Raw genomic sequence first — 25349 nt, 5'->3', positions numbered from 1 at the left:
CAAACAGTTGTCTGGCAGAGCTGTAGAAAAAAATGGCGGAGTCGCAGGAAAGATCCTTCAAACTGTGTGAAGTTTTATAGTTTGCACTCGAAACGATGACGTAATCAGATAATGGATTTCCATATGCATACTCCATCTTATGCATCTACCTCATTCTTCTCTAGACAACAATTACCATGGCAACACTGGACCGTGTGATTTGAATGTGGAACTGTTTAGCATAGCTCAAACAAATTATAAGCTTAATGGCCGAAAATAACTAGATGAAGTAGTTGACAAACAGACAAATACTATATGGATAGACCTTGGACTTAGATAGATATATAAGCTTAGTTATAGACTCGGACAGAAAGATAGACAGACGGGCATATAGATAGATGGATGGATGGATGGATGGGTGGATGGATGGATGGATGGACAGACAGACAGATGGACGGTCGGAGGGACGGAGGGACGGAGGGACGGAGGGGCGGCGGAGGACGGACGGACGGACGGACAGACAGACAGACAGACAGACGGACGGACAGACAGACAGGCAGGCAGGCAGACAGACAGACAGACAGACAGACAGACAGACAGACAGACAGACAGATAGATAGATAGATAGATAGATAGATAGATAGATAGATAGATAGATAGATAGATAGATAGATAGATAGATAGATAGATAGATAGATAGATAGATAGATAGATAGATAGATAGATAGATAGATAGATAGATAGATAGATAGATAGATAGATAGATAGATAGATAGATAGATAGATAGATAGATAGATAGAAGGGACAAAGTCAGAGTTGACTCTTGACTGCCATCAGGACTATCCATGGACTTGCCCTGGGGCTTTTCATGGCCAACAAAACAATTCTATAATCACAATAGACGCAATAGTATCTCTTTAAGTGCTCCAATTCATCGTATTGTTGTCTTCATACAATGACAATAGACAGGCTGTATTTTTCAGCCTACTTATACGAGAAGTACATAGGCAATTACACAACACGTCCACTCCCAGAATATCGATTCGCCCCTAGCAACCAGACTGTGTAGTAGCTTGTTTGCTGGGGGTATCCATCACTAGGTATCTCATGAATATTTAAATAATCACGTGACCCACCGAGAAAGTCGCGAAGTGACCTGCTAGCTGTTTGTCGATAGTTGTTTATCGTGAATCGGCGTTACTTAGTCAAGAATTTAACACAAGTATGTAACACCAACGGTATACAGACGGCGACAATTAAAGAAGAAGTATCATGAACAACAGAAACTGTTGAATTCTCGCTAAAAGGTGAGTTATTTTGAATTTGTATCAAGTATGTGTGTTGAGCTGAATGTATCGTGCATGCAGACAATATCACGAATTTCCGGTGGAAAATTACTCCGGAACTTGTTAGGATTCTACTGAATAATACTTCCAAGGGATATTTGTGATTCATAAAGGGATTTATTGAGTCGATAAATTGAGATTTGAAAAGAATGTAGTTAAGCTGACGACGATATTATTACCACGCTTCACCCATTACCACCACCATTACAAATCCAGTGTACGTGGTGGTACAGTCACTGCAGTCAGACTGAGATATCTATCCAGAATCAATACATGCAATGATGCATGTCCGTGTGGGCTAGAAGCTAGAAGTCGATGTTAACATTTTAATATCATTTTAGATTTGATCTTTTCAGTTATCTTGAGTTGATATGACTTATACCTGACCTCGTGGATATATATGTTATTTGATGATCAAAAGAAATCATCATTCATTTATATTGTTGATCATTTTTCCCCTCATCAATTTTCATACATGACACATTTATTTCTATGAGTATGAATATGGCTTAGAACATTTGATATGAAACATTTTGGAGTACTTACAGTGTTTTCACATCACTAACACTCATATTTCAGTTGTATAGTGCGGGTTATTTCACATGAATTCCCAACTATAAATTTAAGAACTGTCATTACATCATTTTTCAATTTTTTTTTACGGCTTATTTTTGAATGGATTTGGAACAAAGTTCTTTTGGCAATGTTGTTGATATTGTCCCCTGTTTATGTGAAGCTTGCTTTAAGAGCAATGTTTTTTTCTAAGGTTGGGGAACCTCGGTAACTAACATAAAGAGGGAATATGGTACAACTGGCATATAGTGTCCAATTCATTGTACGGACGGTAATACCATAATTTGGGCGGGGAACCCTGATAAAATGAGAGGGGAATTCAGGTACTGCTTACCACCCTGAATTAAGAGATCTCAATATATCCAATTTCCACAACAGTTGACCTTGCACTCTGGACTTAAAGATCTAATAAACTAAAATTAGAATGTATCTTAATGTACATTTAATTGATGATAAATAAATGTGTATTAAGAATCTGTTTGGATAGCTTAATATAATTTGTTTCTGATAGTAGAAAGGTTCATAGGATATTCTTTCCCCTCATAATATATTATGTAACACTACCAGGGCTCTAAATTAGTCCAGGGCACAGATAGTCGTAAGCATCGATATCTAGACATTCAATAAAATTTCTAAGTTTACTTGATTGACCATGGCCTACCTGTAGACTTGAGAATGACTATTGCTACACTATTCTGCTATCCTAACTAACTGACATTTTGAATTTTCGTTACGGAACGCTAGCGAAACTTAAAAAATTCAAAATGTCAGTTTTAGGGTAGCGGAATAGTGTAGTGATAGTCATTCTCAAGTCTACACGTAGGCTAGATTGACTAATGAAAATCAATAGCAATTAGTTGCTGAAACAGTTCACTTGGTTAAATATGACAATCATTATCGAGTGTAGAAGTTTGAATTTGAGCCCAGTATACTTTGATCTACTAATGGTCATTATGACTCCTGATACTAAAATATACGAATTCCATGCTATGGCTGCCTGTATGATTCAACCCACAATCCCTAGTCTAATTACTAGTATATGCTGAGAGTCAGAGACTACCAAGTTGAATAGTTTAAATATAGAACATGTCTAAACAATGGTTCCTTTAATAATAATATCTAATCTAGGTATATGGTTTTATGCCAAAAGTGCTGATTGAGTTCTACTATTTTTTGATACACATTCATTTCTCAATCAGTGATAACTAAATTATTTTCGTCTGTTTTCCACATCTAAGGCCTTTTCTTCCCTTGTTTGTTTTATTCATTGGCAACATTATCAGATTTGAAACAGTCCAGTATTTGATCTGTATATGTATATGATATAAAGTAAGCCTCTGATATCATACAGAGGCTTATCACAAGTGGGACCTACATTTCTTTTCAAAAGGAAGTCAAAAGTGTTCTTGTAAGCATAGATTGCATCTCACATTTTTTTTTACTTCAATTTCAAAATGTTACATGTTGATTCCTCACCATGGAAACTACAAATCTTGTTGCTTATGGGTCCTTGACAACATTACAAAACAAACTGATTTCAGCCCCATGGAAAAACAAAGAAGAAAGGAAGTCCTAAACGGCAGGATTTAGTACATATAGAATGTCCAACAGCTTTAATTGATGTTAAGGACTCCGATCAACAAATACTTGGTTTGATGCCCTCTAGGGTAAAAGACATGCCCTACAGTGTAAACAAATCACCTTTACTACTGTACACATTATCCTAACTACCAATAGAGCCATTCAAATCAATTTTGAAAATCCACAAAATAGTGAACTTTACCCATCCACTGTATCAATTTGTAGGTAATATATAGGTCTGTATGCTGTTTTTGTTGGTCCTGTGTGGCAAGCTTATTAACAACGACAACAGAACGACAATTGTGATCAAATAGCTCCGAGCACAAACATTGACTAGACGAACAAAGAGAAATGAAGCAACACCCAAGAGATTGAATATTGGGAGTGGAGTGCTTACAAAACATTACTAATCCCTTTATGTATTGTGTTTTATCAACAGCACCTGGTCGAAGTATAGTTTGCTGTACAAAAATGTTGGACCCCACTTTACCTTGGTTAGCCGTGGGCTATCGTAAATTTAACAAAAACAATTTCTACAGACGACGTTATGAGAAGGAAGATTACAGTGCAGGGTTTGATGACAGTACCGCAGAGGATGGATTACGTGTATCCACGCCCGTAACTCATCAACGCCAAAGAATACAAAGTGCCACTTTACACCGGCATTACGATACTATGCATTCGAGGGCAAGTGAGAGACCCAAGAGTGCACAACAACTGCGATATTACAGAGATAATAGACCGCACACGCCAACCGAACAGACTACAGTGTCACGGATATCACCACGCAGGAGAGTCAAGAGTGCTGGACATCCAACAAGACGAAATATAGTTGTAGATTTGAAGAAAAGTTACACTCTTGTAGAACGGTTTTATCATGAGGAAAAATTGAAACATGTAAATGAACATGAAGCACAAACTGTTGATCAGTGTCATTATTGCCCAGTTGAATGTCGTCCACCTTCTAGCAGTACTAACAGACCCACATCATCAACTGGTCTAGTAGCCGCTAGACTGCCAACACACTTTGACAGATTCATTTACTGGACCCGTCCACGCACTGCTCCTGGAACGGTAGGCAGAGAAAATATGTGAATTGTGAACCCAGGTGCCCCCACATACCCCAAACTGAAAACAACTTTTAAAGACTTTAGACTACATGTATTAATAATTAACAGATCTGTGTAGCTCTCAGAGTTTAAAGGCTTTTTGTACCACATGTTCCGTGTTGGGGTACTCTCATCAGCCTTACTCCTTTCTCGGCATGACATATCTTACTGTCTATACCATATCATTATGTTCAACATATAAATATTTAGCTCTAAAATTTAATCCATACACACTTATCTCAGACAGTATTGATTTGAGAATGACATTATTATACAGTGTACACTAAGAATATAGTCTGAGTCATGGCCCCACCCCCCACCCCCTACATAACTAATAATTATTAATTTTTGTAACGAAAAAAAAATACCTTACATGTATTTCTCTAGACTGATGTGTGTTAGTGTAATCTTGTGTAAAAGTATTTTCAAATATCTTAAGAATGTAACTTGTTTACTAATTCAGCTCATTCTATGTAATGTCCTACAAACTAATGACTGACAAGGGGAGACAGGGGAGAAGACATTTTTTTTGGTACAATGTAATGTCTACTTACAGCTACAATTATGACAGTTGAAGGTCATTAAAATCTATCATCTTCAGAAATCTTACCATTTATCAGAGCTCAAATTTCACTTCTACATTTGGTAGCAATTTTCTATTGATTTCCATGGAACTAAAAGACTACTAGTACATAAATTTGGTAGTCTAGGTACGATGTTAAATAGTCGATGAGCTCAACCCTGCCTATGAATACCTGATGTGTTGAGTATAACCTGTAGCTAGGCTGTTTCATCAAGGTCTTCTGTAATCTTATCAGAAATGACACATACCATTCTACACATGAATGTATCTCTATGTTTGCTTTGTAATCGGGCTGCTGTATCCATGACAACAGCACTGAGTTTACTAGACTGAAATGATACAACAAATTGATAAAATTCTAAAAGACGTTTCAACACAAGTACAATGGAATGAAAGTGATTAGAAGGAGTGTGAATGCTTGGTATGTTTTATAATAGAGTCAATGTTTGGTTTCTGTCTTAGCCTGTATTTAGTTTGTATTTTAATCTGTGTTTGGGTATCTGTGTTTGGTCTCAGTCTGTATATGTACTACATTGTATTATTTCTGTAATTTGTATTTTTGATTATTTCCAATGTTTCTGAAGGAAAGACATGTTGTACGTGACACTTAATCATGTTTATTTTTCATTTTGTTACAGAGGAAAGAATTTTTACAGTTGCCAAAGCATAATAATGTAAGTAGCTGAGTTGTAAATCTTGACATTAGCACCTAATAAGGGCATACGGTCCACGGTTCTGACACAGTGGTGACATTGTAGAATGTTTACCAGTACTAGACCCCTTAACCCTCAACCCAAAGTCCTTGTGTACATGTATATTGTCATTCTTTCTCATGCTCTTTATGCATTATTACTGATATATTTTGCCTAAGTTGTTAGCCTGCAATGGGCACAGCCCAGAGGGGCTATAGGAATGACCCATGTCTGTCCGTTAGTGTGTATGTGTGTCTGTCTGTCTGTGGCCAGCATACATGTATCTCTGAAACCCATAACTTGTTATTGTTTTGGATAACTTTACAACTTCCATTATACCATGTGCAAACCATAATAAGAATGATAATAATAATAATAATAATAATAATAGAAATTTATATAGTTCAAAAGTTTTATAAAAAAATATGTGTTAAGTTTTATATGTTTGAACTGAAATAGGAGTTTATACATTGTACCTTGTTCTATGTTGTTATGGTAATATCTGTCTGTGTCATTGGTTCTGTGATGCCTATTAAAATAGGAGTCAAAATGTTCTTTATCGTATCGACATTATTTTCCCCATTTTATCTTGCACTGTTGGTATTATTACATATGTACCACAGATTACTTGCACTTGTGTGCGCACATACTAGTGGTATTTGCACTGCAGTGCAATACTGAAAACATTATTGCATACCTGCAAATAAGGATGTGATCGTTCATTCTACACGGAAGTGTGTATGATCGCGTATAATTTTAAAGAAAATTTGTTATTTCGGATAAACATATGTAGTAATAACAGAACCCCATGCCAGTGTGGGTACTCAGGGGTATTTGCGCTCATGCTTTCAGTGTCTTTTGCTGCACTTTAACGAGTTTAGCCCATGAAAGTATAACCGCAGAGAACACTACAAGCACTCATTCAAATACCCTGAGTACACCACACTTGCACTCGTGCATCATGGGGATCTGTCATATTACATCATTCTCCATTTTACATCATTTACCTTGAAACACTGATGGCTTAGGTGTCTTTTTACCCTTTATCTCTAACTCATATTGACAAGGCCAGTAGTGTGACTCGTTTTTTTTTTTTTACAACTAAACAAAACAAGATATCTGGGAATGAAAACTAATTAGTACATAATAGTACATGTAAATTCTATATCAGCTATTAGTGAAAGTAGTTATTTTGAATAAGGTGAGATTATTTGTCATTTCAGCCCACGCCACTTCTCCTCAGACCGATCAGTTAATCAAATTTTATATAAAGAAACTTTCAGTGTGATTGCTTTATACTAGTAATTTGTAATTCAAAATTGACTTGATATTAAAAAGTCAAGAATATTAACATGTGATTAGACCAAAAGTGAGAAAATTGACTTCAATAAAAAAGTTTAATATTGTATCATTGACTTGACAATTTGAAGCTAATGATTAGTCTGGAGTGAATAATGAATGAAGCAGGTTTTATCAAAGTGGAAAAATAATATGAACATGAGTAGACGGCAATATTTGTTGTGTTGTACGCGCCTTTGATCACTCAGTACTGAGTGAATAAACGAACATATGCATTCAATGAGGAATCTTGCAGTCTACGTGTAAAGAAAAATGTATAATTTATAATTGTAAATCTTTGCAATTACTTTTTCCAATTGATGGTGTGATTCTGTGAGTTGCAGCACATCAGATAATTATCTGTCTTTTTTAGTGGAAAGTTGACTTGATCATGAACAAAATAACAAAAGATGTAAAAAAAAAAAATTATTAGGTTAAAACACCTAGCCTGTTTACATCAGTTTAAATGCATTTTTTCAAACCAATCAGATTAAGTGTATGATTTTGAAACAACATTAATTTAATCTGTGCCATTGCTAGCAATATGAGTGGTTTGCAAGACAGTAATTAAATAAATATTAAGAACATTAAAACAATCCAGCGAAATTATATTGAAAAATGAATCAGATCTTGAAAAAAAACACTTCATAAAAATAGAAGCTGATGATCTAAGAAAACAGCAGCTGTACTTCACTTGACAGTGAAGTAAAAACACGGAGCGTGATGTAAATAGGCTATTAAACTAGACTGTGTTTCCAATCTCAGCTTCTCACATTCACACTATCATATTAGTGGGTCTATAAGGATTACATGGGATCACTCTTTAGTCTGTGACTAACTTTTTCTGTAGCTCTACTCGACAACTGTTTTTCTCACCAAAATGTGTAATTCTAAGTAATCTGAAATGAGCCTTTTAAGTGGCATTATATAATTTCTAACAATGGTATTGTTTAAGGAGAAGTTAGAGTTTGACACAGGCATTCTATTATTCCTAGTTGTAAACAAGGAGAGTCCAAGTTAGACCAAGGAATTTCTATTTTTAGATGAGTGCTTGACATACGAGGAATTCTATTATTTCATTGTACATGTGTGGTAGGTTAGAAAGGATATGAATTCTAAGACTTCTGTTGCCAGTTGTAGTGAGTTAGAATTTTGCATAGGAATTCTACAATGGACTCCATCCATTCTACAGTGGACTCCATCCATCCATGTGTCCGTCTGTGTGTGTGTCCATCCATCCGTCCATAATACATTATTTCCTAGACATGCAGTATCCAATTTCTTTCAAACCTGGCACAAATGTGACATATTATGGGACATACATGTATGCACATCACTTTGCTTTAGGACATATGCAAATTTGACTGAATGGCAGTCATATTTGTAGTTAAAAATCACTATTTACTTTATAACTTAATTCAAGTGTTTACCCTATATTATAAAGTGAACATTTTATTGAAAATATTGATCTCTGATTTTGACCTTGACCTTTGTAGTAAAAAACGATAATTTACTGCATGACTCAAAAACTATATTAAAAAGAGACTCCATTCAAGTTTGTTCCCCATATTGTCCTTCCATATTATTTTTGAGTCATGATCAATGATTTCATGATGTCATCTTTAGTAACTGTATTCATATTAGGTATAATCATGTAGACAGTCAATAAATGATTTTTGGCTTCTGTTGTTTTTTGTTTCTAGGTGAGGAGAGGAAGGGTACCACACTATACAAATTTTGTAAAAAGGATAGAATTAGGAATCCGTGACAGGACACCATCACCACCCAGATCAAGACATGCAGAACGTCCTAAATCAGCATCAGTTATGTCAGCTGTGTCTGGTGGTAGTTTTAGAGTAGAGCAAGTCAGTCAGCCAAGTGAAGAAGATTTAGACTGGCAGGAAATGGGTAAGTTGACATCATTTTGTGACTGGCAAGAAATAGATAAGGTAACACAATTTTTTTATTTGGCCTAAATGTTTGGTCCCTGTTATCTGACCCTTCATGAAAATTGTGAAGTCTCGCGAGAAATAGTGGATGCAGAAACTGACATCAACTTAAAAAGGCAATGTAAAATTGTTCTTCCAATCTGTAATGGCTGTACATCTGATGAGAAGAAACCAGTAACATAGCGACCATACGAAAAACAACGGGAAACATAACTACCTGAACTCGACACTCACACATAGGAGGAAAAAAATCTACCTACCGCACCTATTCTAAAATTGAGCATAATTGGAAACACACAATTTAAATTTTTTTTAGCCCTTGGCAAGAATTTGGTAAATAGAATTTTTGAGCAGCAAGTAATAGTTCCCAATGTCACTAATGTTTGAGAACTTTTATGGCATGAATTCCAAGAGTCACACTATGCAATATTATTGAATAGAGAACAAAATGATCTCAATATTTATTTATAGTATGTTTTCACAATGGCCACCAAACAAAGTGGCCATATGGATGACAAATTGATATTTATTTTGGATTTTGAATTCATAAAACAACTCTACTATGGTTTTATACTTGAAAAAACCAATGTGAAACAACATATACTAAATCCGTGTTTGTAACTCAATAAATTACATAGAGCTAAAAAGCATGTAAAAAGTTTGTCATTGTATGTACAATAACAAATATTTTAAAACATTTTTTAAATGTTTTGCAATTTTTTGAGTTACAAAAAAAGGAAGCAGTATATGCTGGTTGTATCACATTGTTTTTTTCAAGTGTAAAATTATTTTTTTATGAATTAAAAATTCAACATGCACATCCATGTTGCCACTATAACTCTATGGAAAAATCATAAAATTTATGATTTCCTTGACAATAAGATAGTTAACTGTCAAATTTCTTTAATGATTTTTAATCAAATTGATGATAATTTCTGGAAAACATGTTGAATTTAGTGAAGTTGGAAAAACAATTTCAAAAGCACTGATTATGACAAGGTCTCATATGGCAATGTTTCTATGACTTGACATGTTTTGATTGTAAAACAAATTGGTTGCTAAGGAGAGGATGGCATGTATGTTTACTTTAGAAATTTTTTAGAGTATATTTAATCAACATATTCTACCAAAAGCACAAAAAGTATATTGAGAAGGAGAGAAGTGGGAATATTGAAAATTTGTAGAAAACTACCAAGCTTATCATTGATCATATTTCTTGCTGCCTGTGGCTGTGTTTATTCAAAGTTATAGTCTGTATTGAGAGAACTGTTCTATTCTAACTATTTATGTTTACTCTAGTATTGATTTACTTTACATCAAACAAAGAACAAAAGATCCAATATCTACTTCCTTTTTCCCCCTGAAAAATAGACAAAGTGTTATTCAAAGAATGAAAAATCATTCAATTTTTAGGAAATTAAACCTAACTTATGGTGGATGTTTTAATGCTGACTGTGAAAGTGTTACTTTAGAAATTTGTCAATATTTTTTTTTTTCAAATATGTCTATCTTTGCAATTTTGATCTTGAATGTTCATATACTGGAATTGCATTTTATCAGAGAGTACATGTATACTTAAAAGAAGGCAAATTGTGTGGTAGAGTCGTTGCTTTAGATTAACTGTTAGTGTTAATATCAGAAAAAGCACGGCTTTGGAAGGTATACAGTCTCCTTTCTCAGATGTCAGGAATGGCATATTTGAAAATTTACTAGCTGAGCTCCCTTGTAATGCTATTCATGGAGAAGACTGCCATGGTGCAGAACTCTATAGTACTATTTCACATGATATTTTCCCAGATTATGTCATCCATACATGATTGTTTACCCCACCTGACAAAGAACTGAATGTAGTAGACAGTTATGAGATCAGCTCAGCTTAGGTCAAACTCACAAATTAAATATCAGTCTATTCATCACAGTCAGTCCTAATCGAGATGGCTACCCTTTGAAACCAAGTCAGCTGTAAGAGTCTTTTGTAGAATTCTTAATGAAATTGTCTGGGCTTGCAGTTTCTCATGACTACGCTAGCTATATTAATGTAGATTCACCAGAGCAATGAATTATAGCCATTCTCAGGTATTGCTATCTTTTGATGCTGTTGTTTTGTTATCTTGATTTTCACACCAAATGTGTATGCTCTTTTTTTTTTTTTAGAAATTCGGGACGAAGGAGTAGTTGAAGATGATTATGCTCAAGGTAGGGATGCCAGCATATGTGTGTTTGTTTGTACATCATGTGTGTGTGTGTGTGTGTGTGTGTGTGTGTGTGTGTGTGTGTGTGTGTGTGTGTGTGTGTGTGTGTGTGTGTGTGTGTGTGCATGCATACATGCATGCATGCATGTATACATGTATTGATGTATATTTGTATGTGTGTGTGTGTCTTTGTGCAATTTTGCTACAGACATTCTGGTAAAAATATCTTTTTAGCAACACGGCTGTACTTGTCTAACTGAAAACATAATACTTGTACGTACGTACGTACGTACGTACGTACGTACGTACAGTTGCTATGGGTTGGTAAAGAATTTGTTAGTGTCTGTTTTTGAAGACATTTTCAAACCTTTTGATTAAAAAAAACTAGTAACAGCCATGTGTTTTGTCATTTAAGAAAATGGGTCAGCTGTATTTGTCTTGGAAAATGAACATTCCAAAATTATTTTTGAACTTCATAACAACCATCACATCAAAGTGCATGAATTGCTTCTCTTTGGCATGGTTTTACAGAAAAGCCAGGAAAGCACTTCTTTGTAACAAAATACCAATACAAATTAATAGTATCTCGTTTACACAAATTGATTCAATCTTACATTTACACGAAAGCTTCATATAAAAAAGATAATAGCTTGCTTGTAATAATAATATAAACAATGTTGGTATTTATATAGCACTTTCCAACTCTGTGCTCAAAGCGATTTACAATTATTTACTGCTGGCATGGCTCTATAGTGGCACAATGGCCCTTTATACTTCTTGAGGAGCATACAATCCATTGCAGCCTTTATAAGTGCATAGGATCAAAGCATTCACAGTCTGTCCTACCAAGTCCCCAATTATACAGCTGGGCGACTTAGATACAGTGATGGTTCAAATCTTGCCCAAGGACTTGAGCCATTCAGAAACAAACAGCAGTGACAGGGCACGAACCTGCAACCTGTAGATTCCAAGCCGACTGCTCTAACCATTCAACCATCATGTCTCTATGTACAGTTCTTCCATGTTAAAAAGTACTATGTCATGTTTTTTTATTTTGTGTATTCTTTGTAGAAATAGTTGAAGAACCTATTCATATACCAACACCAACTCCACAGCCAACAGAACCTGAAGAAGTAGAACCCCCTGAAGAAATTGGACAGGCATGGCTTGAACCACACGCACCAGTAAGTAATGTTTATGGCTCCTCTACATCTGTAGATGATTAATTCACATTGTGGTTTTACAGTGGTGTGCTAAGGGATGATTGGCGGGAACTTCATGTTTACCATCATGTTTTTACATAGCATCGATCGTAGATAATGTTAAAGCTATGCTGACTCCAATAATGACTGTTTAATTATTTTATTCCCAGTGTTTAGTTTTGTTCAGCCAAAGAAAATATGAGTGACCTAAGGGGGCTTTTTCACTATGGGTTGATAGATGAGTAGTGACAACCATTAGGTCATGAGTATTTTCCAGCTAAATGAAGACAAATATTGGAGAATACCATAATTATACCAGTGCCAGTAATATCAAAGAAAAATTGCAGAAAGTACTGGCATAGTTGAACGTTTTGACTCATTTCAAACACAGCAGAACCAGTGACATATCACATAAGCGACGTTACACACGTTGTGACATAGATGGTATAAATTCCATATTTTTGCCTTGTGCATTGTATAATACACTGTAGTTGCTGTGTTACCATCTAGCACTGTTATAGCTAGACATGAGTGATGTACTTACTCAAGTTATATCTAAACAGATAGATCCCAAGAACCAAACTTTATTATCTGTTCAAATGTTAATTAATACCTGTATGTTTTCAAGTTTCGTTAATAATGTAGTAATGACAGTAATTGAATTTCTGTGCAGTGCTAAGTTCATCTTGAACTTGGCTTTAAAGAATGTTGATTTTTAATATCATTGTATGGTTACTGTGCAGGGAGAGTTGTCGTCAAAATACAAAATGTACATCAGAATGTGTGAAACCATGACTTTCAACAACTTTGAATATTATCAGGGGTATTTTTGAGATATAATTCTTTTCACTCACTAAGAAGTTTAGTGTTTAAGAACGTACATTGCTGAAAGACTGATTGCCAATAATGTTGTTTAAAATTTATGGATAATATAATTATCGATTTTGTTCAATTACAGACTCCCACCCCTGTAGCATCAGAAGGACCTGCCTCACCACCACCGGAAAGAGAGCCCACCCCACCTCCACTAGTAATTCCCACACAAATTGATATCCCTGCCAGAGAACCCACCCCACCTCCTAAAGAGCCGTCACCCCCACCCTCACCCAAAATCAAAAAGGAAGTCAGAATACAGGAAGATATTCAAACTATACCAACCAAACCTAAAGTACCTAAGGAGAAGAAAGAAAAGAAAATTGGTCCAATTAAGAGAGTTTCAGCAAAGAAAGAAATACCAGAACCACCCACTCCTAAACCCCCTCCCCCACCCCCACCCAAGGAAATTATAGAAGAAACAAAACCTGTAGAAGTGAAGGAGCAAAAACCTGTGGAAAAACCAGACGTGGTTATTCCAGCATTGCCAGAGATCAAAGAGAAGGAAGAACCTGAACCGGAAGAACCAAAGGAAAAAGAAAGGTATGTATTACTTAGATGTTTTTATTAGCTTTAAACACAATGCAGACAGCTGTAGATATTACAGTATTACATGTAATTCTTTATTTGCGGACAAAAAGATACAGATATAAAGACAGAATTTCTTTTTACAAACATTTATCTATAGAACTAATATAGATACTCAGTAGAGAGACAGACAGACAAACAGACAGAGATAGATGTCTCTGTTAGCTGTAGACATGATATAAAAAAGTAAAGATTAATATCTATGTTAGCTATAGATACAGTGAAGGAATATATTGATAACTATGTCTCCGTTAGCCTTAGGCACAATGTAGAAAGATGTCTGTATATTCATGTATGTTTGGGTTATTGATAGGCATAATAAGGAAGGTGTAACATATTGATAAATATGTCTCTGTTAATAGCTATAGGCAGTGTAGAAATGTATAGATATATGGCTCAGTGTAGATGCATGCATATGTTTCAGTTAACCCTATAAGGCAGAAATAAGGAAATTATAATTTATATTGATATTTGCCTCCATTAGCCATAGGCATGATGTTGAAAAATGTATGTACAATGTATGGATAAATATGTTTTGGTTAGCCATAGGCAAAATAAGGAAAGTGTAACATATTGATATCTGTCTGTGTTAGTCTTAGTCATGTAGAAGTAGAAAAGGTATAGGTAAATGTGCCTTGGTTAGCTATGAGGCACAGTGTAAGATTTCAAAGCCACAAAACACTTTAAACAGAGGGGATGAAAGGTTTGTGTTGACATTCTCAGTGTTGCCACCACAATCAGTGTAACATGCTGAGTGCAAATCAATGTGCCCTGTCAGGTCTCGTTTCAGAGAGTGTTTGTTTACAATACCATCAAACCTTTATACACTTCATTAAGTATGTACAGTATACAGGTTGGTTTTTAGAATGGTGTGTTTATCTTACCATGGTATGGTTTCATAACAGATGGAGACATAAAATATTGACATTCCGGGTAACATGGTAGTAGTGTGTACCAGATAATTGAACATGTCAACAGTATTGGAATGTGTGACAGTATACTGTTGTAGCTTTTCTGTTGACAGAACTTTTCTAAAGATACCTAGTACACAGAAATGCAGACCATGTCAAAAAATATGAAGCTAACACAAGCCATGGTTAATTAATAATGGTGTTATTCTCAGCTGTATCATTAATTATTTTCAATAGATGTTTCACAGTTGATTAGAATATACGAAATGTCAACAAAGTTGCATTAAAAATAGCAATGGAGTAATTTTTGAGATACTGGTATAGCAATGCATGAAATCATTTGTGTACCTCCTGTAGACTGTTATTACAGTGTATTACTTCTCAAGGTTGATTTGTCAAAGCTAAATACATGACACACATATGCAGTCTATGTACCACACTGAAAACCAATGCTTCATTCCAAGTTTTCACATCAGTGTTATCTAATCAGTGGAGTCGTAAAGATTACCCTGTACATGAGATCATTCTTTTGCTCTGGACCAACTTTTTCTGAAGCTCTGCAAAATAGCCGGTTTTCACACCCAGATTTGAATCGTAATCCGAAGTAAGGCCAAGGGTTCAGTCCCAAGTTCTCACATTAGTGTTATCTTATCAGTGGAGTTATAAGGATTACATGGGGTTATTCTTTTGGGGAGTTTTTTTCTAAAGTTCTGCCCGACCACTGTTGTAACACTGAAGTGTCAATCCTAATTGGAACTGGCCCTTTAAGTTACTGCTATTACATCTACATATAAATTGCCTGTACAAACAAACTTACAAGGAATACACAATCTTTTTCATGTTGAGTGTATTATTCTGTAACTTAACTCACACATAGTATTTCTTTTAAATGTTTATGATAGTACAACTCCTGATGTTCAAGAACCAGAGCCTGAGTCTATACCAGAGCCCCAAGAGGAGAGAAAGAAATTATCAGAACCACCTCGTGGCAAAGCGCAAGACTTGTTTGCATTGGATCCACAGGTGAGAGCACATACTAGTTGCTATTTTAAGTCAGTATTGACTCTGGTCTCATAAATCAACCAAACAAAGATGCCCCCTGTCACTGCTATTCAGGGTTTACTTTTATTTATTGATAAGTGAGGATTGATTACTGGATGTTTAGTGTCACTGATATAATAGACTTTATACATTGTATGGTTCAATACAGGGTTACTGTTACAATGCAAACACACACTGAAATACATATACATGCGTACATACGTACTGGTACATACATACATACATACACACACATACATACATACATACATACATACATACATACATACATACATACATACATACATACATACATACATACATACATACATACATACATACATACATACATACATACATACATACATACATACATACATACATACATACATACATACATACATATACAGACTCACATTTGTACATGTACATGCAGACTAGCTGAGTAGCAGCTCACATACAGTGACACATCCATGTACACACTCACAGACTCACATGCATAAACAAACTCAGTGAGTCACATTCACATACATACAGTCACATAGAGATACATTCACACACATACATTCACACACACACACATACATACATACACACACACACACACACACACACACTGACAGAAAACACTTCAAGGATAATACTTGTATCAATACATGAAGACAATGTACTACTAGTACCATACATCAAATCATTAACTGTTTGCATGTCTATTAATATACATTTGATCTACAACTACAGTCAATTTATTAATGTTTTAAAACATCTTACAAACAAGTTCAAGATTATCAACGTCATGTGTATTCTAAACATTTAATTTATATGATAAATACAGTACAGTACATATGTGATATGACATTACCACATATTATTAAGTAAATTAACGGAAATCATAGTACATATTAGACTGTAAGATAGGTCATGTTGCTCTGCCCTCACTGGTCTCTTCTCTCCCTAAGGGGGTTGACCGATGTGTGAGGGCGCCCCGCCATGGCGTATCTTACAGACTAAATACATGTGTGATATAACAAAGCTAATATTTACTACTTTTTCATCAAAACATATGGTTCCAATATTTCTGTGTCTTCAATGTTTGTACATTTTTTCTCTGAATTGGAAGAACACTGAGATTTGCTGCACTAGTCTATGTTTAAAGGCAAAGTTAGATATTAAGCATTATATTAAATTATTAAAATCTGCACCTACGCATCTGTAAACTACAAAATCCCATCAATTATGCTTTTGACAAGCCAGATGTGCCTTCATATCCCAGGTTTCAAGATGATCCCTCTTAGAACTACTAGTTTGTAAGGTATGCCATGACAGGCGCCCTCACACATTGCACTCAACCTTTCAGAGAGAGGAGGCTGATGAGGGCGGAACAACACAATGTATCTTACAGTCTACTCAAATATATTTCAAAGTTAATTAATTTTTATCTTACATAATAGTTGGTGTGCATTTTAACCATTAATTCGCTTGTTTGTTTTCATCGATTTATATATTTTTAATTATTTTTTTATTTATCTAAAGTCTAGCCACTAGTGTGTTTTAATGATTAATTCTCATTATTTTTTTTCTTCTGTTTATTTGCTATATTTCTCTACATGCTACGTAACCAGGCCATGAAAGTATGTATATGCCACTCTGACTAAAAGTTAAAATTATGTTTGTTTTCATGCAACACCTGCAATTTGCCTAACTGCACCATCACTTGTTATCATACAGTTACATGTATGGTTGTTAGATCTGCCTAACTGCACTATCACTTGCTACGTCATTACATGCATAGTAGTAAAATCTGCCTAACTGTACTGTCTCGTACATTGCAACACATAACATATATATTATTTCACATGCATTTACATGTGTGGTAGTCAGACATGCCTACCTGCACCATCACCATCACAAGCTATACCTGGTATACACAATATCATAGAGTCTATCCATTTACTGCAAGTGTATACACTTAAAACACACAATATCATAGAGTCCATCCATTTCTGCAAGTAAGTTATACACTTAAAACACACAATATCATAGAGTCCATCCATTTACTGCAAGTAAGTTATACACTTAAAACACACAATATCATAGAGTCCATCCATTTACTGCAAGTAAGTTATACACTTAAAACACACAATATCATAGAGTCCATCCATTTACTGCAAGTAAGTTATACACTTAAAACACACAATATCATAGAGTCCATCCATTTACTGCAAGTGTATACACTTAAAACACACAATATCATAGAGTCCATCCATTTACTGCAAGTAAGTTATACACTTAAAACACACAATATCATAGAGTCCATCCATTTACTGCAAGTAAGTTATACACTTAAAACACACAATATCATAGAGTCCATCCATTTACTGCAAGTAAGTTATACACTTAAAACACACAATATCATAGAGTCCATTCATGTACTGTAAGTAAGTTATACACTTAAAACACACAATATCATAGAGTCCATCCATTTACTGCAGTTATACACTTAAAACACACAATATCATAGAGTCCATCCATTTACTGCAAGTAAGTTATACACTTAAAACACACAATATCATAGAGTCCATCCATTTACTGCAAGTAAGTTATACACTTAAAACACACAATATCATAGAGTCCATCCATTTACTGCAAGTAAGTTATACACTTAAAACACACAATACCATAGAGTCCATCCATTTATTGCAAGTAAGTTACATACTTAAAACACACAATACCATAGAGTCCATCCATTTACTACAAGTAAGTTACACACTTAAAACACACAATACCATAGAGTCCATCCATTTACTGCAATCTACACACAGCACTATAATTGTCCAAAGAATTCATCGATTTACTGCCAAGTCCACCCATTTAATGCAAACCTCATGTCCTGTTATTCAAACAGAACAGGAAGCTTAGGTTTTACCCATCCATTGTCAATGTAATTACATTGCAATCAATCTCCATATTTTGAATGTGATGTTGAAATTATTGCTGCCATTGACAGGATATTAAAAAAGTTGTCTGCCATTAGCTTACATGTAGACAATGCTATGAATTATTCATGGCAAAGATATCAAACTTTCTTGTGTAATAGTTTTATTAATAATTTACTGTACATTGGCAAAACAGTCAGTAAAAGGTTGGGGTTTCAAAGGGATAGAATACATTCCAGGGTATGCATGGACACAATATTGTACTTGCTAGTCCAGCTGACAGCGTTGCCATCGACTTTGCTTGAATAGCATTTGATTTGTGTATGTTTTAGGATTTTTGCATCCGTTCTTGTTTCGTGTTCCATCTGTAAAGGATTTTGATTTAAATCTGGTATTGTTTCACGATTATAGGAATTGTTAGATATGGAGATGAGAATGCGTCGTCGTGGTCCGGATAGTCACATCTCTGACAGTGAGTCACTGCTGACAGACATGCCGAATCTCAACGACACACTCGATAAGGTAGGTTGCTGGGTGAAAGTTACTTTGACCTTGGTGTTTTTATTGTGCAGGGACAATTTTTTTGTTTTATTTTTGGTGAATAATTGAGAGTGTGTTGATGTGTAAAGAAGTGATTGCTGTGTAGTACATTGATCAAAATCATTGTATTCTAATTATCAGCATTGTTGGAAAACCATATACAGTAGTGATACTACACACGCCACTAGGAAAAACATGCTTTGACTTACAAGAATGAAAACTGGCAGACGTGTAACTTATTAGTACCGGATAGTATAGCAAATCATTGACGAGATTGAATGTCATAAATTTTAAACCTAGGCAATAACAGTACATTATAATAACGATTACCAAAATTAATTTTGATATATATTGGAGCAGTATGTTTTCATAAAGTCATTTACGTAAACTGAAAGGAAATGAATAAATTAGAGCTAAATAAATCTGTCTATGGATAAAAGTGTATACTTTGAAATGTTAAAAGTACAATACATTTTTGGACAATTTTCCTGAAAATTAAAGTTTTTGAAATCTCTCCTAACTTTGTTATTTGAAAGTGTGTTCCTGATCCTTTTGAAATCATAAAAGAAATTTGGGAATTCATTATCTTGTTTCCATTGAAAACAACAATCTATTTCCCATAGAGAGTTATTAAATTTTTGGCAGACATATTGGAGTCTAAAATGACTAAATTTTGATATATCATTTTGACCTCTACTTCAACATCTGTACACTAACTCCATTTTTGGTGTTTCTTTATTTAAACTTATAGTGCAATTGAATTTTCTTGAACAAAGTAGCCTCAAAAGTTTTAGATTTTTCCTTCAGGGTCAATTATCAAAATCAAGCCAATTCCTGCCTACCACAGACACATTGCAGTATTTACATATTGCCAATTTCTTTTAAATCATGTTTACAAGTAATAGTGAAGAAAAGAACTGTACATAAGCATTATTTTTGGTGATAATGTAATTTTTACTGAATGGCCTGTATTTGTTGCCACCAATTTCTTTTAAATAGTGTCGCCAGTCAGCCACATAGAAGTAAAGTTGGTTTTTTTTGTTTTTTTGTTTTTTTTTTTTGGGGGGGGGTTCTGTGTCTCCCCTCCACTGTCTATGGTTCTACATAGAATTGTTATTTCTGAAGTGCATACTACACTAAATGTCATCATGTGACATTCTGTCCTGTTCTCAAAACTCATTGTGTGTAAGACTGAGAAGTGTTTGCTTTCCATCCAATTACTAATTACTTTCATCTTTTCTCCATGTTACCTTTTTATAGCAATAAATTAATCATGTATCCAACAAACTATGCACCATAGATACTAACTTTCTCATCTGTTTTGTCTTTTTTTGTGTGTGAACTCTTGTCACCTGTACTCAAACCATCTCCATTCGTCTGAACTTTTTTTGGTAAATAGATCATAGCTACATTGCATGCTAGTCTTTTTTTGCATATTTGTACAAGATTTTTGGCATAGATAACAGCAACTTGCATGTTGTTTAGTGTTGTTTGTTTAAGTGTTTGTTGAACTGGTTGCCATGTAATCAGACTTATGTTAAATTATCAGCACTTTTATTTTAAATTACTCAGTAGTATTATTTTATTTAATACATTATATGTTTCATTCTCATACATGTATATATATTTTGTCATTTTTTTTAATGATGTACTTATTTTCATTTATTTCAATGGAAAACAAAAAACGCTAAAATAAGTAGTGACTAAAATGCCTTCTAGTGTATAAACACAACGTGCCAACCTGGTCATAAAAAGTCTGAGAACTAGTTGAACTTGAAGACTGTAAAATAGCTAAATTTTCTAGTAGCAAAAATATCTAGCTTTACATATATCATATCTCCGTATATTGCTAAACCTAGATATTGTCACTACTAGAAAATTAGGCTATTTTGCAGTCTTCAGCAAGTTGTCAAAGCGTAATTTTTATTAATAACCAGATTGGTACATTGAGGTATTTTAATCTCAACTTATTTCCATGTTTTTGTTTTCTAGCTAGATAAATGAAAATAAGTTGTTAGCAAATATTTCAATATTTACAGTATATGCGTCTGTGATGTATATTATATACATTAGTTGTTTCCATAGCAACATAGTTTATAGCAAAGGCATACATAATCCGTAAGATACGACATGTGGTACCATGCTATCAGCTTTTACTTCACGTTGAGAAGCCTGACCAGGGCTGACCAACTTGAGTTATCTAACAGTGGTTTAGAAGCCGGGTAGTGCTGATTAACACAAACATATCTTTCAGTGGTTTAGAAGTCCGATAGGGTTGAACAACATGACGTATCATTCAGTCTGAGAGAAGCCTGATAGGGCTGAACAACAAGACCTATCTTATCTAAGGCATACATGTACATAACATGGATAGTGCATTTTATGAAGTTATAAAGATAGTTTTCCTAATAGCAGTTATAAAGCATGTTTCATTATATAACTTAATAACATGAGATAAAGTATTTTTAACATGGGATAAAGTATTCTGATGTTCAATATCTGATTTGATTTCAGAAACCCAAAATGCAGCCATGGTTACAGGGTCGCCTAGCATTTTCCAAACAAACAAGTCGTTTTGAGATACCAATGGACGTAAGAGTGTTAGAACGAATGACACCCGTAGAATACCTGACTAGGTACTGTATTATTAGTACACGACGACTGGCCTTCTATAGAAGACATTTTAATAGGGTAGACAGAGACAATGATCTCAAAATAAACAGAAAGGTAAGTTTTGTATATTTGTTGAAATTTTAGACATAAATTTTGAAAAAGGAATGTTACTGCAGTAATTGTACTTTGTGTGTTGAGATGATAATTATGATGGTATGCTAGGATTGTAGACATGAAGAGGATAAACATTCTACCTTGGAATGTGTGGACTATGGATCTGTGGTTCATCTCTAATTCAGTATGTTTATTGTCTGCCTCCCCTATGGAACTGTTAGTCACCCCCAAAACAATACATACAATCTCTGTTCCCCTAACCCCAAAAGCAATACATGCTACTTCTACTTCCCCTATGGGACTGTGGGTTGCCCCAATACAATACATACTATCTCTGTGCCCCTAACCCCCAAAACAATACATGCTACCTCTGTTCCCCACGAGACTGTGAGTTGCCCCAAACCAATACATAGTATCTCTGTTCCCCTAACCCCATATACAATACATGCTGCCTCTGTTCCCCCATGAGACTGTGGGTCAACCCAAAACAATATGTACTATCTCTGTTCCCAAATCTCATAAACAATACATGCTACCTCTGCTCACCTGTGGGACCACTCCCCAAAACAATCCTTGTTACACATTTTTCAGTTTCCCCCTGTCAAACGATGGCTCATTCCCTACAACAATACATTCTACCTACCTTTCCCCTATAGGAAAGTGGGTCACCCCAAAAAACAATACAGTAAGGAGAATCTCAGGCTACTCATTGGTTTGATAGACAAACCTGAATATTATCAAGTCAGTCTGTGCAGTTCTGACGTCATTTTGTTTGATCTGGGCACTATACACAGTAAAATTTTGTATTTTGTGTTTTCATTACAGGAAGTAGAAACTGGCATGAAAGCTGTACACGTAGATTCTATTTCAGTGGAACAGATCGATAAAATGGTGGAAATGTTGGAGATTGATGAACAAACTTACAAATTTAATTTTAAAATATTTGCTGCCTTATGTGCCTTATCAGAACGCTTACTGTATCCCAAGTTTGTGTAAGTATATGTGCCTTCTCATTTACCAATAATTATGTCCCTGGCATCGCTATGGAGATTGCCAGAGTTGTATATATCAGTGACATGACCTTGGCTTTGAAAGCAATTTTAACCAAACAGCTACTAATTTTCATTATTAACATTGTCACCAAAAATTGGCAACTTATTTCAAACATACTTTACAAATGTAGATGTTCATGAGGTGTATGATACAACTGTGTATACCTTTGTAGTACAACTTGCAGGTCTTCCGAAAGTCAAGCCTTTTTGTCATACAATCTAGGGTTTTTTCGCCATCAAGATTATTATCAAAACTTTGACTGTATCATAAGATGGTGTAAGTATATGTGTACCTTATCACCATGTCATTTAATGGCCAAGTTTGAATTAGGAGTAAAATTTAAGTAAAACAAATTAGTTGTCTCGGCAAAGCACTAAAAGAGTTGGGCCAGAACAAAGGAATGATCCTATGTAATACTAATGCAAGATCCTGTGATTGAAACCTTGGCCTTCAAACATCACAAACATTTATAAATTGTACTTTAACATTTTGTCATTTTCATTTTTTCTGATAGAACTGAAGACACGGTTCATTTAGCAGAACATCAGAAAGAAAAAGTGGAAGATGCGGATTTTGAAGCATTAGATTGGAAACTGGATGGATGCCAAGTCAACCCACCTGTCAAGAGAATACTATACATGTTATAGATGATGTCATTTCTGTAGTTTATTTTAGTGTCTATCTCTCAACTTTATGGCAAAGTTATTTAAGCCCTAATGTGACCCTGTATATTTCCATGTTTCTCTCACACACACCTACCTAACACCTCTATTGAAGTGGCCACATGATGAGGATTGGGTATTTATTTTGGATTTTTTAATTTGCAAAATAGTTTTATCATGGCATCATACTTGAAAAAATCAATGTGAAACAACATTGACCAAGTCTATGTTTGTAACTCAATACATTGCAAAATGCTAAAAATGAATATAAAACGTTTGCTATTGTACGTACAATAACATATTAATCGTTTCCCATGTACTGAGTTACAAACAAGGACATGGCATATATCATTTCACATTAATTTTTCAAGTAGGAAGCCATGATAAAATTGTTTTATAAATTAAAAATCCAAAATAAATACTCAATGTTCATCCATCTGGCCACTTTAATCTACCACTGATAAAACCTTTCAAACTCCGTGTACTTCCTGAATTCTACCATTCATTTGACCTATCACCCCCACCCCCAGTTCATTGCCCTACTGTACCATAGGCATGGCATATTACACCCAATGTCTTTCCCATCCATGCCCCGAATCAAGTACATAATAACAACATATCTGTTACTTCTTACATCAAGTCAGTTTGGTTACTAATATTAATCTACTTGACAAGCCTTCATTATGATTCCATAATAGTTTTTAGTAAATGTATTAAAATGAGACAATATCAAACGAGACAAATCAATTATTCATTATATATATATCACAGAATTGTAGGTTTTTTTTGGTTCATTTTATAAGTTTAATTGATTTGTGTAGAAATTTATAAATATTACTGTCATATCATATCACATCTCCCTTTCAAATATTTCTGATGGAAATGTACCTAAAAAGTAAAACAATAAAGGAAAGTACATGATTTAATAACAAACAAACAAACAAACAAACAAACAAACTAACTAACTAACTAAATAACTAACAAACAAACAAACAAACAGAAATTACTGAAATAAAGATCACAAAAGTTCGGCAAGATTGAACAATATATGTTTATTTCAAATGATTAAGCCTCAGCCCATGACACAAAAAAGTAAGATAGAATAACCAGAATGAAAAATTATCAAAAAAGGATCCTTTTGCCTGGAGTCCTCAGTAAAATGAAATATTACATAAAAGTTATTGAAAGTTTGAAAGTTCGACTACACACATGAATTATAGTTTTTCATATTATTTGCAAATTTGAAATTCTTTTAATTCATGTTTATTATAATTATATATATATGACAAATGTCATCTATTGAAAAGGCCGTACTTATTTATGCAAGGTTAGGAATATGACTGGTACTTGTATTTTTATGCCAAAAAAGGCCAAATAAGGGGAAAAGCAAACAAAGTGTACATATTATCTTCATATAGTGCAATGGCTTTTATTTTTGTTATCAGAAAATAAATAAATATCTATATGGATACA

At 34.5% G+C, this 25349-nt stretch overlaps 1 protein-coding gene across 1 annotated transcript; it reads left to right on the top strand.

Annotated features, from left to right (window-relative positions):
* Nucleotides 1-1119: 1119 nt before the first annotated feature.
* Nucleotides 1120-25349, top strand: LOC144448958 (uncharacterized). Its single transcript, XM_078139346.1, has 12 exons — nt 1120-1287; nt 3920-4554; nt 5811-5846; nt 8906-9110; nt 11306-11347; nt 12415-12527; nt 13504-13961; nt 15820-15940; nt 19306-19416; nt 21949-22161; nt 22987-23153; nt 23729-25349. Exons 2-12 carry the CDS (start codon nt 3952-3954, stop codon nt 23859-23861), a joined length of 2202 nt encoding a protein of 733 aa, XP_077995472.1. The 5' UTR covers nt 1120-1287; nt 3920-3951; the 3' UTR covers nt 23862-25349.

This window comes from Glandiceps talaboti, chromosome 18, assembly GCF_964340395.1.
Source record: "Glandiceps talaboti chromosome 18, keGlaTala1.1, whole genome shotgun sequence".
NCBI classification, from domain to species: Eukaryota; Metazoa; Hemichordata; class Enteropneusta; family Spengelidae; genus Glandiceps; species Glandiceps talaboti.
This window is presented reverse-complemented; position numbering and strand designations above follow the sequence as displayed.

Coding starts and splice junctions, on each gene's coding strand:
- LOC144448958 (XM_078139346.1), top strand. CDS start 3,952: ATGTTGGACCCCACTTTACCTTGGTTAGCCGTGGGCTATCGTAAATTT. Junction 4,555..5,810: donor CACGCACTGCTCCTGGAACG/GTAGGCAGAGAA, acceptor ATTTTGTTACAG/AGGAAAGAATTTTTACAGTT. Junction 11,348..12,414: donor TGAAGATGATTATGCTCAAG/GTAGGGATGCCA, acceptor TATTCTTTGTAG/AAATAGTTGAAGAACCTATT.